Source organism: Nymphalis io, chromosome 18, assembly GCF_905147045.1.
Source record: "Nymphalis io chromosome 18, ilAglIoxx1.1, whole genome shotgun sequence".
In the NCBI taxonomy this organism is placed as follows: domain Eukaryota; kingdom Metazoa; phylum Arthropoda; class Insecta; order Lepidoptera; family Nymphalidae; genus Nymphalis; species Nymphalis io.
In genome coordinates this window covers 4,779,399-4,801,249 of record NC_065905.1, presented here as the reverse complement: position 1 = coordinate 4,801,249, position 21,851 = coordinate 4,779,399, and the positions used below count along the sequence as shown (strand labels likewise).

The 21,851-nt window shown below is 32.8% G+C and overlaps 2 protein-coding genes across 6 annotated transcripts in view; one reads left to right on the top strand and one right to left on the bottom strand.

The window, feature by feature from the left end:
* LOC126775553 (histone deacetylase 3) overlaps positions 1-21,851 on the top strand; it is a 398,376-nt gene that overhangs the window by 62,988 nt on the left and 313,537 nt on the right. The gene's annotated exons all lie outside the window — the stretch shown is intronic.
* The window catches only part of LOC126775511 (uncharacterized), a 109,766-nt gene that overhangs the window by 43,454 nt on the left and 44,461 nt on the right, over positions 1-21,851 (bottom strand). For all 4 annotated transcript variants that reach the window (XM_050497493.1, XM_050497495.1, XM_050497496.1 and 1 more), the window contains exons 4-5: positions 10,767-10,908; positions 9,999-10,196 (exon numbers count right to left, since the gene is read on the bottom strand). In XM_050497493.1, coding sequence (XP_050353450.1) covers positions 9,999-10,196; positions 10,767-10,908 — 340 coding nt within the window. The remainder of the gene's footprint in view (positions 1-9,998; positions 10,197-10,766; positions 10,909-21,851) is intronic.

Sequence of the window (21,851 nt, the reverse complement as noted above, 5' to 3'; positions counted from 1 at the left end):
GAATTCATCAAAAAAAGCCCCTGCGCTTCGAGAAAGTTTACCAGCATTTGCCCCCTGTGATTTCTGCAGCCCAAGCCGTAAGGTCCGACTTTCGATTCACCGCTATCTTGTACTCCCACTTTAGCATTAAAGTCTCCCATAACAACATTGTAGTGGGCCTTCGAGGTGTCGTTGAGGGCCTTTGCGATGTCCTCGTACATCGCTTCGACCACATCATCAGAGTATGTCGAAGTTGGCGCATATACCTGTACGACCTTCAGGGAGTACCTGTCGGAAAGTTTTAGGACAAGGTACGCTACCCGGTTCGACACACTACTGATTTCCACAATGCTGCTAATGAGATCCTTTTTGACTAGAAAACCGACACCACCCTGGGAGAGGTTATCACCTTCGCGGAAGTAGAGTAAGTTACCGGACTCTAGAGTTATCGTGTCCTCCCCCTGTCTTCGGACTTCAGATAACCCCAGTATATGCCAGTTTATATGACTTAACTCTACTTCTAATTCGGCGAGGTGATGGTCCAGCCTCATCGAGCGTCCATTATACGTTGCCATGTTCAGTCGTTTTATACGGTAGCCTGCCGTGAACCGGTGATTCTTAGCACCCCCTGCCCTGCCGATACCGCGACCGCTACCTTGGTCGGGCCTAGCGGGCTTGCCGGTAACTGGGGGCCTTTTTTTGGGTGCATCTGCCATTAATGGAGGGGTTTGCATATACTCGCCGCGCTGGGCAGGCGTGTTGGCGAGCGCAGTAGGGGGGTAAGATGTTTATGGGAGGGGGGACGCTGCTGCCCATCCTCCCTTTTCCCCGTCCCTCAGTCGCCTCTTACGACACCCACAGGATGAGATTGGGGGAGTATTATTCTAAGCCGGTACTCCACGGTAATTATCTATATAAGTATGTATTTACAAAAGAAAAATAGTATATGTAGTATATCAGTTGTCTGATTTCCATAGTTAAGCTCTGTACAAGCTTAATTTGGGATCAGATGGGGCCGTGTATGAAAAATGTCTCAGGATATTATTATTATTATATTTTTAAATAAATTCAGTGAATGTATACGTGGGTATAATAAGTAATTTAATATAATTATTAGAAGTTGAAGTTCTGAAATTTATAAATATCAGGTATAACTGGGTTTAAAAAAAAGATGTAGTCTCTGTTTAGTGTTAGCTTGCCTATCAGAGAAGTTACCAAATGTTACTAGTTTTCGCCCGCGGCTTTACTCGCGTGTTAGGGCGTGGGTTGGGGTTGCCTTGGGGTTCAAAAAGCATAACAGATAGACAGAGCTATTTTTGCATTTATAATATTAGTAAAAAGTATAGAAATTTCAAGCAATGCGTAAAAATTAAGTTATAAGTAACAAATTAAATGATATTACGAGGCTAATAATAAGAAATCTTTCATATACTCATATGAAAACAGAGAAAGCAGAGTTCCATTCGGTGACCATTTTTGAATCGCTTGTAATGTAGGTCACTAGTTTATACTTTAATAAGCTGAACTTGCGACAGGTAACTTTTCCCTTCAATTAGATATAGAAGTCGAGACAGTAAGTGGACGCGACGCGTACATTTTAAATGAAAGATGCGGGTTTATTTATATCACAACTGATTTCAGAAGTGAAACTTCTTAGGTGGTGGATAATCAATAGGTAGATAAGGATTGAGCATAGAATTTTACGGATGTTTCGTTTGTCACATTTCGTTAAATGAGAGAAGTGATGTGAGTAAGAGAGAAAAAGGGAGTTTATAGATTCGTTGCAAAATTTGTGTTTATAATTCTTACAGATATAATATGTCTATTAGTCTGGTGTGGAACAACGTGATGGGATAATCTTCAAATCTCTTTTGTAAACAGTAATCTAACCTTTAAGCCAAAGTTTAAATAAAAATAAATAATATAATAAATGCAATTCCAATTTTAATGTCTTATCTTACAAGAATGATTCATGTTCAGAGTTTTAATATGCACATCAGACATCTCGCTTTATTCCTGAATTCAAATGGGAAGTTCCGTGAAATGAGAATTTGAGGATTGTTCTAAAAGTTAGCTAGATCGGTTTTAATTAAAGTATGGCTTGATTAATTTTAGTACTTTTAATTTTTTTTTAAATATTCTAGTTTAACAGCTGATACTAGGAAGTAGAATAATGGGGTATTTTTATCCACTATTCACATCCCGTCACATCATTATAAGACTCAAAGTAAAATTAGAGAGTCAGTAAGTGAAACTTAAACTTGATGGACTAATGCCCGTTAGTATAATCAAGAAACGATTCGTTTTGCTTACGTATATCATTATGGACTTTCTGTCTACGAGGCTCAATCCAAAAGCGATTGGCTTACTATATATAACTGTATACGCCCGTCTCCATCATCACTCCAGCTCCATAGAATCATATTATTATTATACAGAAAGAAATTAAAAATTATTTTTCGAAAAATTAAAAATTGAAAAGAACTTGCTATTGGCAGCACGACAGATGATTTATATGTGACATCGAATCGTATTTTTTATACTTAAAATACAATAATATTCATTTGCTAACGAAAATAAATACAGCAGAAAAAGAAAACGAAAACAAGAATATAAAAAAGTCGTACAATGGAAGATCTTATTTCTTAATTTATCAGAAAATCCGAGTAGAGGATATTATTATTAGGATATTAAGCAATTACGGCCTTACTTATAAACTTTATTTAGCGGGCGGTTAGTTAAACACTAGTTTATTATCTCTTTCTATCATCATTGATTTGTAATTCGAATAAAGAAAACACAGGATTTTAGTTAATATGACGTCATACATATACGCTATGTATTTATAGATAAATAATAAGACGTCATGAGCTACTTATAGGGGTTGTTGTGGGGGCTTTGTTAAAACACGTCTTGTTAGGTACCACCCCCTTATCAGATATTCTACCGCCAAACAGCAAAACTTAGTATTGTTATGTACCGGTTTGCAAGTGATCCAGCGTGTACAGGCACAAGGAACATTATATCTTAGTTCCCAAGGTTGGTGCTGCATTGGCGATGTAAGGAATTAATATTTCTTATAGCGCTAATATGTATATTACCTATTTTATAAAAAAATGAAAACTTTTATTCTCCATAGTTTCTATAATAAATGTTTCTCGATCGGCCGTCCAATGTCTATTTTCCCACGTCGTTATTGATCCTTATAACAAGTGGCTTCATTATTCATAACTCAATTTGACTAAATACATTTACATTTCAATAGTAGATATAATTTATTTGAAATATTTTTTGCTCGAAAATATTAATGAAATTTTAGGAATAACGTGGTAAATTATTTAAAAATTAAAAAAGTAAACAAATAACTTAAATTTTATTTTATATTTGTGTTGGTTGCTCAACAATAACGGTATAAAGTGTTTTATGTCTGAAGATAAAAAGTTTATGTACATGCAACCGAGCGCTTCTTTTGCTCCTAATGATTACGTCGGTGAACATTTACCAATAGCTCCATTATTTCTGTCAGCAGCACAACTACAATTGCTTGCAGCTGTCGTGTAGATAATAGCTACTTATTCGTACAAATACATTACCGTCTTTATACACAAACTGAAAATGTAACATTTTACTCGGTTGTATAGAGATTTGTGCCATTAAAGTGGTATCATGTTCTTTTCTATCGCCACGTATCAATAAATAATATGTTTTGCTGTTTGGTGGTCGTGTTCTAGTTTTTACACAAGTTACAAGTAAACTATCTCCATAGTTTACTTGTGGACTCATTTGTTATGTTTAGAAGAACCCTTATACATTACTGCCTCGTTGGTCTCGTAGCTAGATATAAGGTCGCAGGTCCCGAGGTTCTGGGTTCAAGGCCCAGGTCGGGTCGATAATTTATTTTATAATAAAATATTATCATTCTCTATCGAAACATTCTCAGTAGCAGCATGGAGTCTGGAAGTTTCAACTGTGTCCACTCCCATGTCTCGGACAGCATGTAAAACATATGAGAAAAAGAACAGAGTGTGCACTTGTGGTTAGTCTCCCTTAAGAATGGCCGCTGTGACCGAAATCGATCGTGACATCATTACCATCACACATTACACTATCAAGCACATTACACTGAAAAATATGTTTATTAAAGTTCTGTGGACTTTGTTTAAAAACTCAAAATCAATAACAATCCCTTTGATCTGCATATAGCATGTGTAATAAATCACACATGTAAAATGTAGCCAAACCATTTTAAATTATATATTTTCATATATTATGCTAGTTAATGGTTGCGTTTTAGAAAACGTAATTTAGTTCGTAGCCTTCACGCCCCTCAACTGATTGGGTAAACACATCTTACAATTTGCCAGAGATATGATTTTTTTTTATTATCGCTTATAAAAAAAATTCCTACCGAAGACCACGGAATTAAATTTATATTGGAAAATAATAATAGTTTCAATAAAGCTTCTAGGTCGGAAGGCGTTTATTCTTTTGAAGAGGTTGAAGACCAAATTGACTACGTGATGGTAAGGTCACGTTCGCCCACAGGCATAAGCATTGCAAGAGGTACTCTTTACACCACACGCTTTATTACGATTTGTACTATTTATATTCCGACAAAAACACTATAATGCTCGATGCTAATAAGTTTGTTGAACATTAAGCATATACCAATATATTTAATGGGTATAATCCACATTACATTGTTTTCGTTTTAATTGGCATTATTGTTGATTTATTTCGTTAATTGCGGCTTAGTAGATTTTTGCGGATTTTTACTTGAATTAATATTTTATGCCTTTAACATATAAATATCATGGCCATATAATAATAAATCATAATATTTAAATAATAGGTCAATATTTTACTTTAAAAATATCGTTATTTTGCAAATCGAAGCCGAGAAGGCTTAGTGGTTAGAACGCGTGAATCTTAACCGATGATCGCAGATTTGAACCCGGGCAAGCACCACTAAATTTTCATGTACTTAATTTGTGTTTATAATTCATCTCGTGGTTGGCGGTGAAGGAAAATATCATGAGGAAACCTGTTTGTGTCTGATTGCTCTAAAATTCTGCCACATCTGTATTCCACCACGCTGGGGTTTGCAAACCCCAATGGGGTTTGCAGCGTGGTAGAATAAGCTCCAAGTCTACTCCTCAAAAAAGAGGAGGAGGTCTTAGCGCAGGCATGGGACATTTATAGGCTGTTACTACTTGAAAATCGGATTGCAATTCAACGGGGAATTTCAACTAGTATTCTTTAAACTAATCCACGTGGTCATAATTAATACAGTAGCAATTTATAATAGTTGTACATATTAATTTTAGTTGACCACCAAACCGCATTGAAGCGCCGCGGTGCAGCTTATTTCCGAACCTCCTTCTAAGAGGAGAGAAAGTCATTACCCAGCAGTGGGCTATTTAAATACTGATACTTTTTTATTTTAGTCAGGTAGATCTAAGTCTAGAAATAGGTAACAGTATTGAGTGAGAGTAATGGGGACGTGTCCAGAGAAGAGAGCCTTGATGTACTTTAGGGAGGTCTTTTCTTAGCGGGCTATGGATAGTGAGTGTCAATTTAAATAACTGTTATGTAAATAAATATTATACAGACATTAATAAGTAGTACGTAAAACCACTCGCTTAAAAAAATATATCATAACTAAATCCATATGTTCCATAAAAATATGTGGTGAAGTGAGCCAGTGTAATAACTAGGGCAAGAAAATTCGAAACTTTTCATTTTATTACAGGTTGTAAAATGTCAATTCCAAATTAGATTCATTTCGATTTAAATTGAATCTTAATATTTATTAATAAAAAGTCATTACTAACGGTCATGCTATTTTAACTTTTAGTTTGTAGTATTTTTTATCTTCTATCCATAAAAAATCACTATCAGAGCGTAGGCACTTAAAAACGTTGACACGTCAATAGACAAGCTAGGTCAAGTAGCTAGCGCATCGATTCAATATAAAAGATTCAAATAGCACTATTGGCTTTGTTTTACAAAAGAAGAAAAACATTTGAACCAACTTTTATCAATATTGTAACATTTTTTTTCATTGTTGTAAAAGACTTCCGAGACATTAGTAATATATATCGCTGTTCATGCTTTTTTTTATAAATACGGATATTTATAGAATTCCTTATCTTTCCAAGTTATAAAATCTCTATAACTAGATTATTTGTAACTTTCTCGCTGTTGTCAGACCAGCTTACAAGGCCGATGATTTGATACTAATCCAGATAACCTTGCATCTGGGTGGACTAACGCTGTTTGGGCGGCCACTGACTTCTCCTCCCCGCTTACCTTTTAACACCCCGCATTCGCTCATATCCCGCTTGTTACGTCGGGTGCCAGACAGGATAATAAAAAAAGTGTGCATTTTTAAATTATATTTAATTCCGGCTTAAACTTATGAACCATGAATACTGACTTTCTAAGTACTTCCTTACTAAATAACCAGTATTTTTTTAGTATAAAAGTAACGCTACATATATTCGTACTTAAGCGATTATCTTAAAACTCTGATGAGGAAATTAAAATCTCAAACTCTGTTATATGAAACAGGGATGTGTATATAATATTTACATCATTTAAAGAATTTTAGAACGTCCAATTGTAAACATAGTAGAAGGGTAATCCTACGCTACGAAAATAAACATATCAACGGATCAATCGTTTAACCATGAGACGTGTGGCATTCGGTCGACGGAACACGGTCGGACGACCCGTGTGATTGAATTCCAAGCTCCAATTACTCCGCTACGTGTGAAAAACCTAAATGTTACTATTGCGTCTTTATTTGCAATTAATGAGCCAATTTTTTTTACAATCTCAATATAAATTAATAGATCGAAATATACTTTTTTCAAGTAGGTTTTTTAAAATTTTACTTTTGAATTTAAATTGTTTAATTAAATGTAATTTTATTTGTAAAATAATAATAATAAATATCCTGGGACATTGTTCACACACGGCCATCTAATCCCAAATTAAGCAGAGCTTGTACTATGGAAACCAGACAACTGATATACTACATATACTACTTTTCTTTTGTAAATACATACTTATATAGATAATTACACACATACTCAGCCCAAACAGACATGTTCATGCACACAAATGTCTGTCCTGGGTGGGAATCGAACCGACAACCATCGGCGTGAAAGGCAAGTATCTACCAACCAAGCCAACTGGCTGGTCAATTAATAGTAATTAAAAATATAATTAGTTTTCATAACAAAAAAAAGTAAAACGATTGCAAATGGAAAAGAAACAAGTTGTTACTATAAATACTAATAAATGAGGTGACGTTTTTTTTTAATGCTTAACTGAGAATACTGAACCAACACATGAAACTTTAAGCAGAAGATGCTGCGTTTCGGAGAAGGTTTTAGTACATAAATATCATCATATAAGTAGCTTCGCAGTTTCACCCGCTTTAAATTGATACTATTGGAAATAAAAATCAAGGAAGGGAAATGCGAGGGGTATTCAGTATTCCTTTTGGGAGCCAAAACTGCAGCGTTTAACAGTTCTTTCTTTAAGGTTATAGATGAGCTGGCTAGCTAGTCTAGATTTTTAAACTAAATTTTCTATTAAACTAAACTTCGTTTACGAGGATGTTCTCAAGTGTAGATACATATGTGCGGAAACAGGATAGTAGGACTATTATGAGAATGAAAGTTTTTATCAATAAAAAAATAAATAAATGATTAATATAATTTAAGTACTTATTATACGTTTACATGTATATTTTATTATAACTTAAACAGTGTATTGTTTAAGCTGAACAAGGGTTGAAATCGCAAAAAGCATCGGTGAAAGGTCGTAGGTTTATAGCCACTTATTGAGAAAGGTAGACTATGTAACGTCATGGAGTAGTAACGATTAACACAGGTGGCACCACTTGCTCGATGATCTTTTTCTTTTATATACAATAAAACATTAGAATAAAAACCCGATGTGATGTTCATAATGATAATGGCGGCATTTCTCAACAAAATCAAGCGCAAATACGGAATATGTTATTGCATTAAGAGTGCACATTTCTATATTCCTTCACTCTGATAATCCAATGGAATGGCGACATAATATGAGGGAGATTAGGTGTAAGGCCTTCACATGCTGTCCGAGAGTGTAATACTGCCAACTGCAAAGCACAGTGATACTTGTTAGTGACAATTGTTTGTAAGTAAAATCCAATGTTTAAATATGTGAATTTGTATAGTTAAAATGTTATGCTACTGTTTTGCCTCCGGCGATTTATATGCATATTTTCCGTAGTCCTGTAAGACTATATATGTATATATATAATGTATAGGACGTGTATCATCGCCTATAAGGCTCCAACTTAAGATTTATGTAATATTATAGTTGTATCAAGCGAAACTTTAGAACTGTTGCTGTCTCGTCGTTTATTGTTTAGCTCTTAGCTTAGCTGAAGCACTAGAGCTAAACTAATCACTTTATTTTCTTTTAATTTTCTCTCTTTCCTCATTTAATTTTCTAATATAGTGAGACTTGCTTTTCAAAGCAAAAAATTTTAACCGATGCCAACTCACCTACAACTAACTTGTAATATTTTATTGTATTAATGTTAACTTAATTGACCAGATACTGTCAACGGCCCACCCCCTGATTTTTTATGTTGTAAATTTTATAATTGGAATTTTATAATGTTTGTGACGAGTTTAATTAATGTAACGGTCTTGGTGGAACGAACCCCTTACACACGAGAACCCAGTGATAATGCTTTTCAAAGAAAGTCTCACGATATTAGAAAACTGAATGAGAAAAGAGTGAGTAAAACGACTTTTCGTTAATTTAAGACCACCGAATTATATAATGCCGTTATATATAATAGACTATCCACCCGGAATTAGGGTAACCCGAGCTTTTTTAAGCAATATTATAAACATTCGCCAACCGATCTATTAGCTATACCGCCGTGCTCGTTGTATTATCGTACCCCCTGATTAAAAACACCACTTCCCAAGACAGAGACATTTAATTTAAATGTATTACGAACTTAATAGTATTGATTTTAAATAAAGATAGCTCGATTCAGAAAATCGAATAAATTTAATAACGCCACCTATTGATTAATTTAGAAACTAAGACATGTCACAAAATTATAGTAAACCATTTTTAGGCGTTTATTTAAATATATCGTATCATTTTGAAAACGATTAGTCTTAATTGCATATAATATATAAATGTCGATAGTAGAATTTATTTTTCACAAATCAGATATCGACGTAAATATTCAGTAATATACAAATGTGGGTATTTTTAATAACATTATAAAAATCATAAATACTTCAGTGACAAATAAATCTCTTTTTAAAATAAAGCTTGATAAAGAAGTTGGTGTTGGTGTTATAATTTGGTGAAAAATTCTCTTAAACAAACTCATTGTTTTATAATTCATTAAAAATTACTAAATTCAAATATACATTTTAATTGTTCATAATATATGTTAACGAAGATTACCTATATGTTACATTGTTGCTGTCTTTTGGCTTGAAGGGCAAGTGAGTAGGAGTAATTACAGGCACAAGAGCCATTTTAATCTTGAAATGTTGACAGCACATTGACGTTGTAAGAAGTTCATAATTATAACAAAACAAATGTCTGTGGCTGAAAGGAATTGATCCTTAGCTTTTTTACCGAAAACATATTTTAAAAAAGTGTTTTAGATTGTTTTAGATTATTATTATTTGTGATATTACGCATGTAATAATCACAAATAGGAATTCGATAGTAAGCAATAACATTAACAGTGACGAAGGCAGGAACAGTGTTCGGCTTTACATATTCATTGATGTAATGTTACATAACATAACATTACCGAGCTATTTAAATAAATGCGGGTGGTCTGTAAATCCTTTTGTAAATTAATCATGCAGCGCTTAATAATCTAATGCATATGTAATATGTAAAATATCCTGGAACATATCTGGGTTTTGTGGCATTTTTAAATACAAAAACGTATATTCGAAATGAATTACCTGAAGTTCAGGGAAGCTCTGTCGCACAATGAGGGTCCACAGATTATATAAGACGCAGATAGTGATCAACCAAAGCCAGTAGAAGTAGAAGTTTTCATCAGGATTTACAACAGTTCGGGGCACACGGACTTTCCGTCGTCTCTGTCGGTTCGTTACTCTTTGTTCACCGGTAGCTCCTTCTGAGCCCGTGTCCTCTACCTGAATGACAAAAGCATTTATTATTTTTTAATCTTGTGATCTTTTGTAGTATAATTAAATTATTCATGAGATGTTACAAGTTAAAATAATTAAAAAAAACTCATTTAATAATGTCGTGTTACATTAAACTATCAAAAACAAAACAAAAATTGTTATAGAATTATTTGTGACTTTCTGAAGAATCGCAAGTTGATACAAAAACAGAAATGGCAAACGATTTCAGAGCAAACGGATCACAATATATGAATTAACCGTCTTCGCTTCAACTTGTCCCTTGAACAGAAATTACCAGACGAATGTGGGACGCTTTCTAATAGTCTATGCTATATAGTCCACTTCATCAGATCATCCAGACCATTAGCCGAAATACAGATCCAGTGCAGTTATTTATTTCGGTGAATGGTCATAATATTACCAGTATAAAAACCTGTTACATTTATCTATCGATTTCGAAATATTTAATACATTTAAAGCATTTTTAAGAGATAATTATCTAAAAAAGTTAGTTTCTCAAGGTTAGTTCTAGGGTTGACAGTGCTTTAAATTAAAACTCCTTTTTTTAGTTCTTACTGTTTCCTGCGTTTCAGGTATTTGTCGCGTCGAGAACCTCTTTAGAAACGAATCTTCTCTCTTCAATGGCGGTTTCTTCTGGATGGCTGAACTCAGTTGAACTGTTGTTCTCAGCTTCATCCACCTTTGATTCGACTTTGTTCTGCATTAGTTTAAGGTTAAATATTAATAACAATTAATATTGACATATCGTTAGAGAATAATTGATAGAAAAGAAATACATGTGTATAAGCGAATGTGTTATAATTTGTTATGCATTTGATATCTTGTAAATTGACTAATTGACTAGGTGGTTTTTACGGTCATACTAGTGAACGTTGTATATTGGATGAATAGTGACACACCGATTTTTCTCTTTCTGTCATCAGTGGTTTGACATTCGAAAGAAGATGACAAAGGATTGCGTGATTACACAAACGCTGTACAACGTTTATTAGTAAGTGAGATAGAATTCAGTTTTAAGTATTGCTTTTATTCTAAGGCTTGAGGATGTGGGTTTTAGTGTGAATGTATACTATTAAATATAGAAATTTGAATTACTTTTTTAGTTTAAAGTATTTTAAATGTGATCTTATTGATAATAATTAAGAAATCGAAATCTAAGAAAGAAATAGCTTGTTAAATTTATTGATGCAATTATGTTTTTTTTATTATAATTATTATCATATAGATCCATTTTGCTTTGCATCTTGTGTTTCATTCGAAGTAAAGCTTGTTTTATAATATAAGAAATTATAATATTGTGTATATGTGTGGGTGTATCGTAAAGTTTTCGCTTATAACGGATATGTACATAGTTTTTCGTGCACACAATAAACATATCTAACTTTATGGACATGCGGCATTGCAATTATTAATAGAAAAGGCAATTTAGAATCAAGTATTAGTTGTGTGAAGTGAAATAGTGATATCGTATATAAACGAGAAAGTAGATCTAAAACTAATTAACTAACTGAATCTAAACTTAAATTCACTAAGACTTATAAATCTATCAAAATGTCAAACGGCAAGGATGCAAACAATAACAAACACTGAATAATATTTAATTTCCCAAGAGATAGTACGGACAGAAAAGTAGAATTCTTCAAAGTGAAACTAGATAAGGCACAATAGACACGATAAGAACACAATAACCATATTAAGTTACCATTCTCGAAATCCTAGACACAGACGATTAGCATATTAGTTGGAAACGATAAACAAACAGACAATATATAAATACAGAACAATTGACAACGACGCGGCGTTACCGTCTTCGTCATCGAACCTCTTTATTTTCCTGAGTGCCTGGTAGTATGCCATAACAGCTTGGATGTGTCTCCATTTATGGCCTCGTTTGTCAGACTCAGATCCGGGTCTCTCAGTGTCCAGCATGGACTTGTGAGAGCTTGACGAACTCGATGCAATGATCGGTCGCCTATAAAGGGATGTATGTGTTACACGCAGTATAAGTGTATTGTTGTAGGTGAAAACCATGGAGTCACGCACCACGTCCTTTCGTGTAAAATAATGTATTAAAAAATTTTAAACCTAAAAATCAATTATATTACAAATCGTTTCTCTTTTGTTTCGAAGGGCTTAACGATCAAATGAATATCATAGCGTAGCAATGGAACGTCGAAACTCGACACAAGCGGACGTGACGTGAAAATTTACACGAGAAAACGGGTTCGGAACTCAATCACTTTCAAGTATATTTTGCGAGACTTCACAGAAATAAAAAATACATGCATAATAAAGGCCTTACTGGTAAATCGCGCTGGGGTCTGTACAGTATGAAAATATGTGGTTTAATTAGCAATGTGATTTCTATATCCAGCTGTGCAATCGTGTTCTAATTTAACAATATTCTATGCTTTATGCACATCGACTGTCAGGAGGACAAATTACGTCTTTTATATCATCGGTATGGACATCAAACTTGTCTAACTATTACCATCTCATTTAAAGTGAGTCGTTGTTTGTACATAAGTAGTAGTATTTAAATTTAATAAAATACAAAGTAAACATTTTAAATATAAAAGTAGAGGTGAAAAGCATGTATGATGTATTATTATAAAATCTCTAAATTTTAATTTCGAATGTAATTTTCCTTCGCATACATTATTTTTCACAATGGCGTAAGTCTCTTGAGGTTTGATATTGATCACTATTAGCTTGATAGCCATACCGACGATAGTGATCGCGTACGTAATCGACGTATACGTGCTATTCTATCGATAAGCGTTTCCAAAGCGATTGCTTCCATTTCCTTAAGCACTTACATCTCTTCATGGGTCCCATTAGTCGTGAATGGTGACAACTTGTTCAAGAACCTAAATTAACAAAACGTATTGTTTTATTTTTAATCCGTTTTTTTTACATTTTCCTTTTACTTGGGTCATTTCTAATATAGAACCTTTTTTAATTTTTGATAATATTATTTTGTATTTTTATTCTATTTGATTATTAAATAGTTTTGCCAGCTAAATGTGTTGACACGTTTTTCATTATAGGTGTAAAGTTAAAGCTTATTAGAAATATTGTTTTGTAACCATTTGAGTTTAATATGATGTTATAGATAATACGGGTATTCTATAGAATGGACTTATGAAAATACGCTCAAGTTCAGAATATTACTTTTGTCTTTCAGTTATTTTATTTTCAATCTAAAGTATGAGAACGTGAACGAAGAAGATATTATCACGTTTCACAATTTTATTTGTGTTATTCCTTCTGATATTTTATATTTCCTACTCCAAGTATTAAAATGCGTATAATAAATATGTAACTTTTATCTTTATTTTAAATAAAGAATTTTGATACATCTTACGTCTCTATAGTAACTTTATAAAGATTCAAGTCATTCTACTATTCTTAATAATATTAACTCTACTTCAAATTAGCATAGGTGAAATATATAACAATTATAAAAAAATATGTGTGTGTGTGTGTATGTCCTCTATACGTTCCTAAACTATTCATCCGATTGTGGTGAAACTTTGGTGAGTTGTTCTGCGTACGCAAAGGATCCTAGCACAAACCAAACTAATAGATTTCCTTGTACGTTTATCCTTCAATTTAAACGTTTAATGACATCCGTTATTGTATCCGTGCAAAGCTGGGTAGATTTTACATATAGTTCACCCTAACCGAAAGTTCTAAATAAATTGTATACCGGTAAAAACCAGATTTGTCCGGTTACACGATTAAAAGTTCTTTGACCATTTAGCCTATGTCTACATACAGTGACATAGGTCTATGATATGACCGACGTGACTGGGTTTTCCTTCTATAGAGATACGCTACATACGTTTGAATGGCACGCTCAAAGAAATAACCTTACTCATGTCTGTCAAAACTATTTATACCTAATTTTATCGGTATGCACAAACTTTATGTACCGGATAGTAAATCAATACTAAATAGTATATAACATTATAATAAATAGCCATTATGTACGTTAAAATGGCAGATTTTGAATGATTCGACACAATCTGAATAACACGCTGGCGAAATCCCGGATTTTGCTTTATAAGAATAATAAACCATGACCTTAAAGTTCTATAGAGATATATAACGAGTTATCTGCACAATATATCTTTGCTTAATGTATCTATGAAGCCTCTTACGGGCTCATTATTATAATGAAATAAGTAATCTTTTAGTTTATTTCCAATCATTGTTGGAATACATGAGTTACAGTTACCCGTAATATATGGTCGGTTACCCCTGCGGTCTTCGTTCGTTCTATTTATCAGTAGAATTATTGAACTATTTGTGCCCCATATAAATGACCTTAATATAGTATTACGTTACCTAATTAATTTGGTAACGTTTGTAAATAATGTTTTATGCTGAATAGCTGATAATTTATCATGTTTTAACCATAAACCGATTTATAATGTTGTCGTTGCTTCAGCCGCGTTGAATGCGAGCTTATCGTTTTAAAAGAGGGTGCTAATGACAGTATAAACAGAATATACTCTGCAACCAAAATCGAATGTAGATTTTAGTGAACATAATGCATCTAAAGTGCATTTATCTTGGGGTTTGTCCATTATATGTTCGTTGTTATAAATATAATATAAGTTTGTGGCATTCTACCACCAACAAACTTGGCACTTGCTGTGTCCTAGTTTGAAGTGCGAGCGAGGTATTTTAATTAGAGGCACCAGTATAATATTAAAAATTTACTTGGTGGTAGGACTTTGTGCAAACCGCCCACCTAGACAGGTACCATCCGCTCTTAATATATTCTAACGGTAAGCAAAAATACATAAAATATTTAGTTTAGTTTGTTTCTAAGGTTTGTGACGTAGTGGGTATGTAAGGGATGGTTATTTGGTAGACTATGATTATGATAAATAAGAAGTAGTAGATATGGAGTATCGAAAATGATGATTTTTCACCTGTGTCCTTGTTTTATACATGTTGCTATACTACATACGTAGTTACTCTTACATATATTACAAGAATAACACGATTACATATAAAAATAATTAAACCCTGTGTTAATAATAAATCTGTATATCTGTCCGTTATCAATTTTGCTATTGTTAATAATATATTATGTATATCTGTGTATCAGCTTATATGAGAGCCATACATAACATTTTACATCTCAAAGCAGACGCAGCATTGACGATATAAAATGAAGCTTATACTTCTTGCCATTCAATATCTAAGTTATCATCAGTCGGTCAATTTCCTTGTGTCTTCCTAAAATATATTTTAGAATAAACTCATGATTTAACATTGATTTTGTCAATGATGCAGATGCAGCAGATGCCTTTATTCCGAGCATAAAGCGAATCGATAACCACTAACTAAGAAACGACTAGAAGTCTCTAAGCTCTTAATACATTAATCGATTTTATCCGATATAATATAGAAAATATTTTAAACAAGGCCGTTGAATGCCGAAAATATACCACAAACAATGGTGATCATTCGATTTAAAAAGTCGATTTCATATTAACCGAAAAAATTACTGTAATGAAATTGAGTCAATGATATATTTTCTTATTATTCACTTTATTAAAGCTCCATAATTGTTATTAATTCTGAGCTGAACTTTTCTCAACTAAGCAAGAATTTTATTAAGAAGGTTTGTAGTTCATGCTATAACTACATTTTTACATTGCGGTTTGTTGGGTATAGAAGTGGTAGAATTTCATACAGTAACAGCCTGTTAATGTCCCACTGCTGGTCAAAGGCCTTCTCTTCCTTTTGAGGAAAATATTTGAAGCTTATTCCACCACGCTGCTTCAATGCGGGTTGATAGAATACACATGTGGCAGAATTTCAATGAAATCAGACACTTGCAGGTTTACACAAGATGTTTTCCTTCACCGTCGAGCACGAGATGAATTTTAAACACAAATTAAGCACATGAAAATTTAGTGGTGCCCGGGTTTCGATCCCACGATCATCGGTTAAGATTTACGCGTTCTGACTACTAGGCCATCTCTACTTCATTTCACATACAGCACATGAATTTCGCAATTTTTTACTACACATCCAGACACACAAATATATAAATGTCTTTTAAAGTTTTCCAATAAAAAGTTGGTCCCAGTGGTATACAAAACGTATGTAAATAATGGATGACCATTTTTTAATGTAAAATTATTTTATATCAGAAAGTTGATAAATTCGGGTATTAATGGATATAAGCAAAATTTAATAAAAAATATCATTGGTAAAAAGAAAATGTCATAATTTGTCCATAACAGCATGTTTTTAAAATTTTATTTTGGTCTATTCTATAAAAAATTAATAGTTTTTAACAAAGCGAATAGCATTGTATTGAATTATAATGATATCAACAATTTCTTCTTGTATGCTTAACGATCTACGGCTAATTATGCCGATGTAGTTTGAGAAGAGCAAATAAGCCAGAGTTTTTGTGGCAAACGTTGATAAATAATATAACAGTTCTTATTTATCAGACTGATACTATAATTGCGTCTATTTGTATGTGTGTTATTTCATCAGGACCACTCGTAATAAAATTTGGCAAAGAAATAATTTAGTACTTTGATATAGGCATATAAATAAAGGGATTTACGAGTTAATAAATCATGACGTATATAGTGTCACTGTGTTATTATTGTAAATGCCAAAGCATTTGGTGACTTCCACAATCTTTACCTTGTTTATAATATATGATTATTAAAAATATGTACTTACTGTTCTTGATATTAAATACGCAATAACCAATATTTTCACATTATAAAATAATGTTTATATTATAACAAAAAAAAAAAAAAATTCATATTAAAAAAAGATTATTACTAAGCCTTAAAATCATCCGACGCCAGGGTGAATCGTTAAAGTATAACAAAAAGTGTTGAAGGCTTAAGTCGTTGTTGCAATATAAAGTCAAAAGCTCTTAATAAAACCCTTTTAAATACTTCACGATTCTATTCTAAGTTTCAGGTATTTTAGTGTTGCCATTCCACCTATTTGTAGGTAGATCAACACGTATTTATAAGAATAGAGAGGAGTTTGACGTCATATTTCCCCTTGACATATATGTTATTTTACTTTTTCTATCACTATTCTTCAAGCTTATAGTTGGTTCAAATACCGGGTTGCCCCAATTAAGAGCTGTTGAGTTTTCTATCACGAAATTCACAGTAGGCGGAGTTAAGAAATTAGCAATGTCATAATCACACGCCGTACCGTTGGATTAATATGAGTGTAAGATAGTGTATCTGTGTTTGCGCACATACGACTGTGTTTCTCATAATACTGTGTGTCATACGACTGTGTGTCATACTGTGTTCTATATTATATAGGTATTATTTAATTGTTGTTATTGTATTGGTTTGTTCAAAAGTTGGCGCCCATGTTAAAGATAAACATCCATACAAATTACCCACAAGAGACTATTATTTCGTATTTTGTAATTACATGTAGTTTTACAACATGAATACTTTTGAAAAATAAAAAATGACATTGTTATATATAGCTTAAAACACGTTAAGTTAAAAGACAGGGACAGAAAGTCTGGTTATTTTTTTCACCAGAGAATGTTATTTACGATTTAACAGAGAAATGCACCCAGAGCTCTCGGTACCACTTCGTGCGATCATAAATTGTTCAGCAATTATTTTTAATTTTGATCTGTAATTTAAATAACTACCATTCAATCGAATGTAAAATATCGGCAAGAAATTCAGTATATAAGTGTATCCTATTTTTTAAATAAAATGTAAACCCACTCTGGAAATAAACGAAAACTAACTCTTCGCATTTTTTTCATTTTCTATAATATATTTAAGTCAACTATAAATGTATTTTAATATACTATGACATACCAAACGAATACTTAAGAAAGAATGTGTTGAAATTGAGGATTCAGGAATTTGGTGTTATATATTTACAATAACTACTCATGTTTATACAATTATTGCAGCGGTGTCATGAAAATGATCTATGTGTGTTGTATAAAGTTAATAATGTCGAAATAATGGCGGTGTGTATGTCAGCTTGGGCTTTATCTGCTCTAGAAACTGTTCTCGAAACTTTGTTTTCAAGAAGTTTGGATCTCGTAAATATCTTATAGATTAAAATGTCAGATTATTTATTAATATTTTGTGAATTACTCCTTAAACTTGCTTTTTTTTTACTAATTGGATCAATTCAGTGTTAGTTGTTGAAAGTCAGATCTTTGGAACTATAAATGTTTTTTTGTGTGCACTTTGTATGTAAGCATGTCAGCGATAACTCTTTCGTCTCCCATTTTTATCGTTTCGAGGATAAGTTATGGTATTGGCTTTCATGGGTTTTGTATTTATAAATTTATTAATATCGTGAGGAAACTTACGTGTGTCGCACGAAATTCCGGCACCAACCCGCACTGGAGTAGCATGATGGAAAAGGAGATAATATAGAGCAAAAGTGCGTACGCATACCGTGGTACATGACTGGCATAGTAGCATTTAAATTAATAATGTCAAATGGGATGGAGTGTTATTTCGATCGTATAGTTTGGAATGCGGGGTAAGACAAGGAGAGCTAAACTCACTAAGAAGAGCATACTCTTCAATCTTTATGTTAACGAGCTCATTGATATACTCAGTAACCAGCATGTTGGTTACCATATTGATGGAGTTAACGTCAATAATATCAGTTACGCTAATAATATGGTTTTGCTTAGCGCACCAGTTTGTGGTCTAAGAAAACTATTAGCAACTTGTGAAGGCTATGCCAAAACACATGGACTTATTCGAAAGTGGTAGTAAATGTCCAAAAATAATACCTTCGGTAAAAATTAATGATATGAGCTTGGCTCAGGTTTTCCAATTTAAATACCTTGGACATATACTAACCACCAGTCTCAAGGATGATAATGATATTGAAAAGGAGAGGAGAGCATTGTCAATAAAAGCTAACATGATTGTCAGAAGATTTGTGCGTGCGTCAAGGGCTGTAAAAAAAAACATTATTCCGCGCTTACTGTACCTCTTTTTATACATGTAGTTTGTGGGCTAATTATACATTAAAATCATACAATGCTCTTCGTGTCCAGTACAATAACGCCTTTACATTGCAGATGGGGTTGCCTCGCTTCTGTAGTGCTTCGGGGATGTTTGCTGAAGCGAATATGACTGTTTTTACGCATCAATGCGAAAAAGTGTGCATCCTTGGTTCACAGGGTGCGGTGCCAGCTCCAACAAAATCCTAATCATGGTTGCTAACAGACTAGACTATATAGATTTATAAACCGCTGTTTTAAAGTTTCAGCTGGACCAGTAAATTGTATAAGTTAGATAGTAGTGTTTTTTTTGTAATTTTGTATATGAGTCTTGTTACTTGAATAAATAAATAATAATTATTATTATAGTCCAATAGATTGGTAATATGATATGACTGAAGAGATCAGACGCTGGACCAACAGCGTAACATGCTTTCTGCAGCACGGTAGCTGTAGACTTTAACCAACTTCGTAACTCTGGGCTACTACTGAGAAAGCCTTGACAGAAAAACCCAATGACTTTTTTAGATTCGTCAACGATATGTTTACCCATTTAAGCTGGCTGGATCACTGAGGCACGTAACTGCAAATACTATACTATACGTATGTAACTGTACAGGATCTACTATGCTGATAGGTATAAAGTCACGGGCGACTCGGTTCACGGCTAATAGACAGAAACCCTACAAACGCAATTTCTCTGCTCGACCGAAGTAGGTCACAGTGCAAAAGTCAACACGTCGACTGATTACAAGTTTTACTTTCCTTTTGTTTCTTGCGGCTTCGTCCATATGAATAGTTTACGTCTAAAAGATTTTTGTAAGTTCTATAATAAAAAATGAAAAAGTTAATTACTGTTCCTTTTATTGCAGCACTTAACTTGGATTAGCGTGTGTTGTGTGTTAGTGTCTAGAGATATCTTAAAATCTTAATTCAATATCTTAAAAAATTCAATATTACAAATATTAGTGTTTTTTATGGAAAAAATATATACAACTAGTTCGGATATAAATATTGTAGAAGTGGAAGTATGTACCTAAAGCTTACCTCGACCTGGATAATTACGATATATTTTCTAAACAACGTTTTCTTTTTATTAATTAAATGTATTTTTTTCACGTCTATTAATCTATAATGGTATATGGACGTGAATTACTAGGATTTGAAAATGGCAGGAGGCTCTATTTATTTACTATAAAATTAAAGTGGGTAAGCTGGAGAAAAACTTTATAGAATCGTTATGTTCGGTTTAAAGACATTTATTTATTTCTCATAAAGAACACAAAAGTTCACTTATAATAAGAAATTACAATAATTTTGCCTGAGGATACATTTAAAAGTCTGCCTTATGAATTATATACAGTGAGATAAAATGTTGCGGGTAGTTATATTACACAAACATGTTTAGGTAGGGGTTACATTAACTTATAAATTATTTTGCACATATTCCATTACACGTTTTTTGAATATAGGAAAACTCTTGCTATTAATGATTAAGTCTGATAATTTATTATAAATTTGAACTCCTTCAAATAAAATGTTTTTCTTTCCATAGTTGGTTCTGGTTTTTGGAAGTTTTAGTTTATTACGTTTTCTAGTGTGGTATGTATGTGTTTTTTTATGAAAGTGTAATTGTGAATGTGTTTTATTTGTTATTATTTTTCTAATCAACATGCAGGTTTTTAAAGTGTATAATTGATTTATATTAAGAAATTTTGTTTTTTTGTATAATTCAGCGGATGGCGTCATATAATCATATTTATAAAGAACTTTAATAATTTTATTTTGTAAAGTTTGTAATGGCTTTATGTTAGACTTCGCAGCAGTTCCTCATATTTCAATAAGATATTCTATATGAGGTTTTACTAAAGAATTATAAATAATAGGACGAATTTTATTAGGCATACATAAGGAAATTTTACGTAGTGCTCCTATCAAAGGGGATATTTTATTTTTAAGATGATCAATGTGGTATTGCCAGGTTAACTTGCTATCCATTATAAGACCTAAATATTTTTCATGATCAGTTTTATTTATAGGTTCGTTAAAAAATGTTAGTTGATCATGATTTGGTATATTTTTATTTTTAGGCGCGAAGATCATATATGATGTCTTTTTGGTATTAATAGTTAATAAATTAGACAGAAACCATTCGCTAATAACATTTAAATCACGTTGAGCTACGTCAATTATATTTTTAATGTTATCACCAAAGTAAAATAAGCTTGTGTCATCCGCGTAAAGAGTTACATCTCCAGACAAAAGAATTGTACTAATGCTATTTATATAAATTAAAAATAATAGCGGTCCCAAGATAGAGCCTTGTGGTACTCCATATGTTAACGTTGCGGGCTTACTTTGAAATTTTCCGATTTTAACAATTTGCTTGCGACGATGTAAATATGATTCTAAAATTTTGATTGCTGAACCTGTTATACCTTCTTTATGTAGTTTTTGTAACAATAAATTATGGCTGACCGTGTCGAAAGCCTTTTTTAAATCGATAAAGATACCTAGAACGATTTGCTTACTATCCGCGTTTTTAATTTTGGTGACAATATCCACAGTTGCTGAAAGTGTATTAGATTTCGGACGAAAGCCATATTGTTGACTAAAAA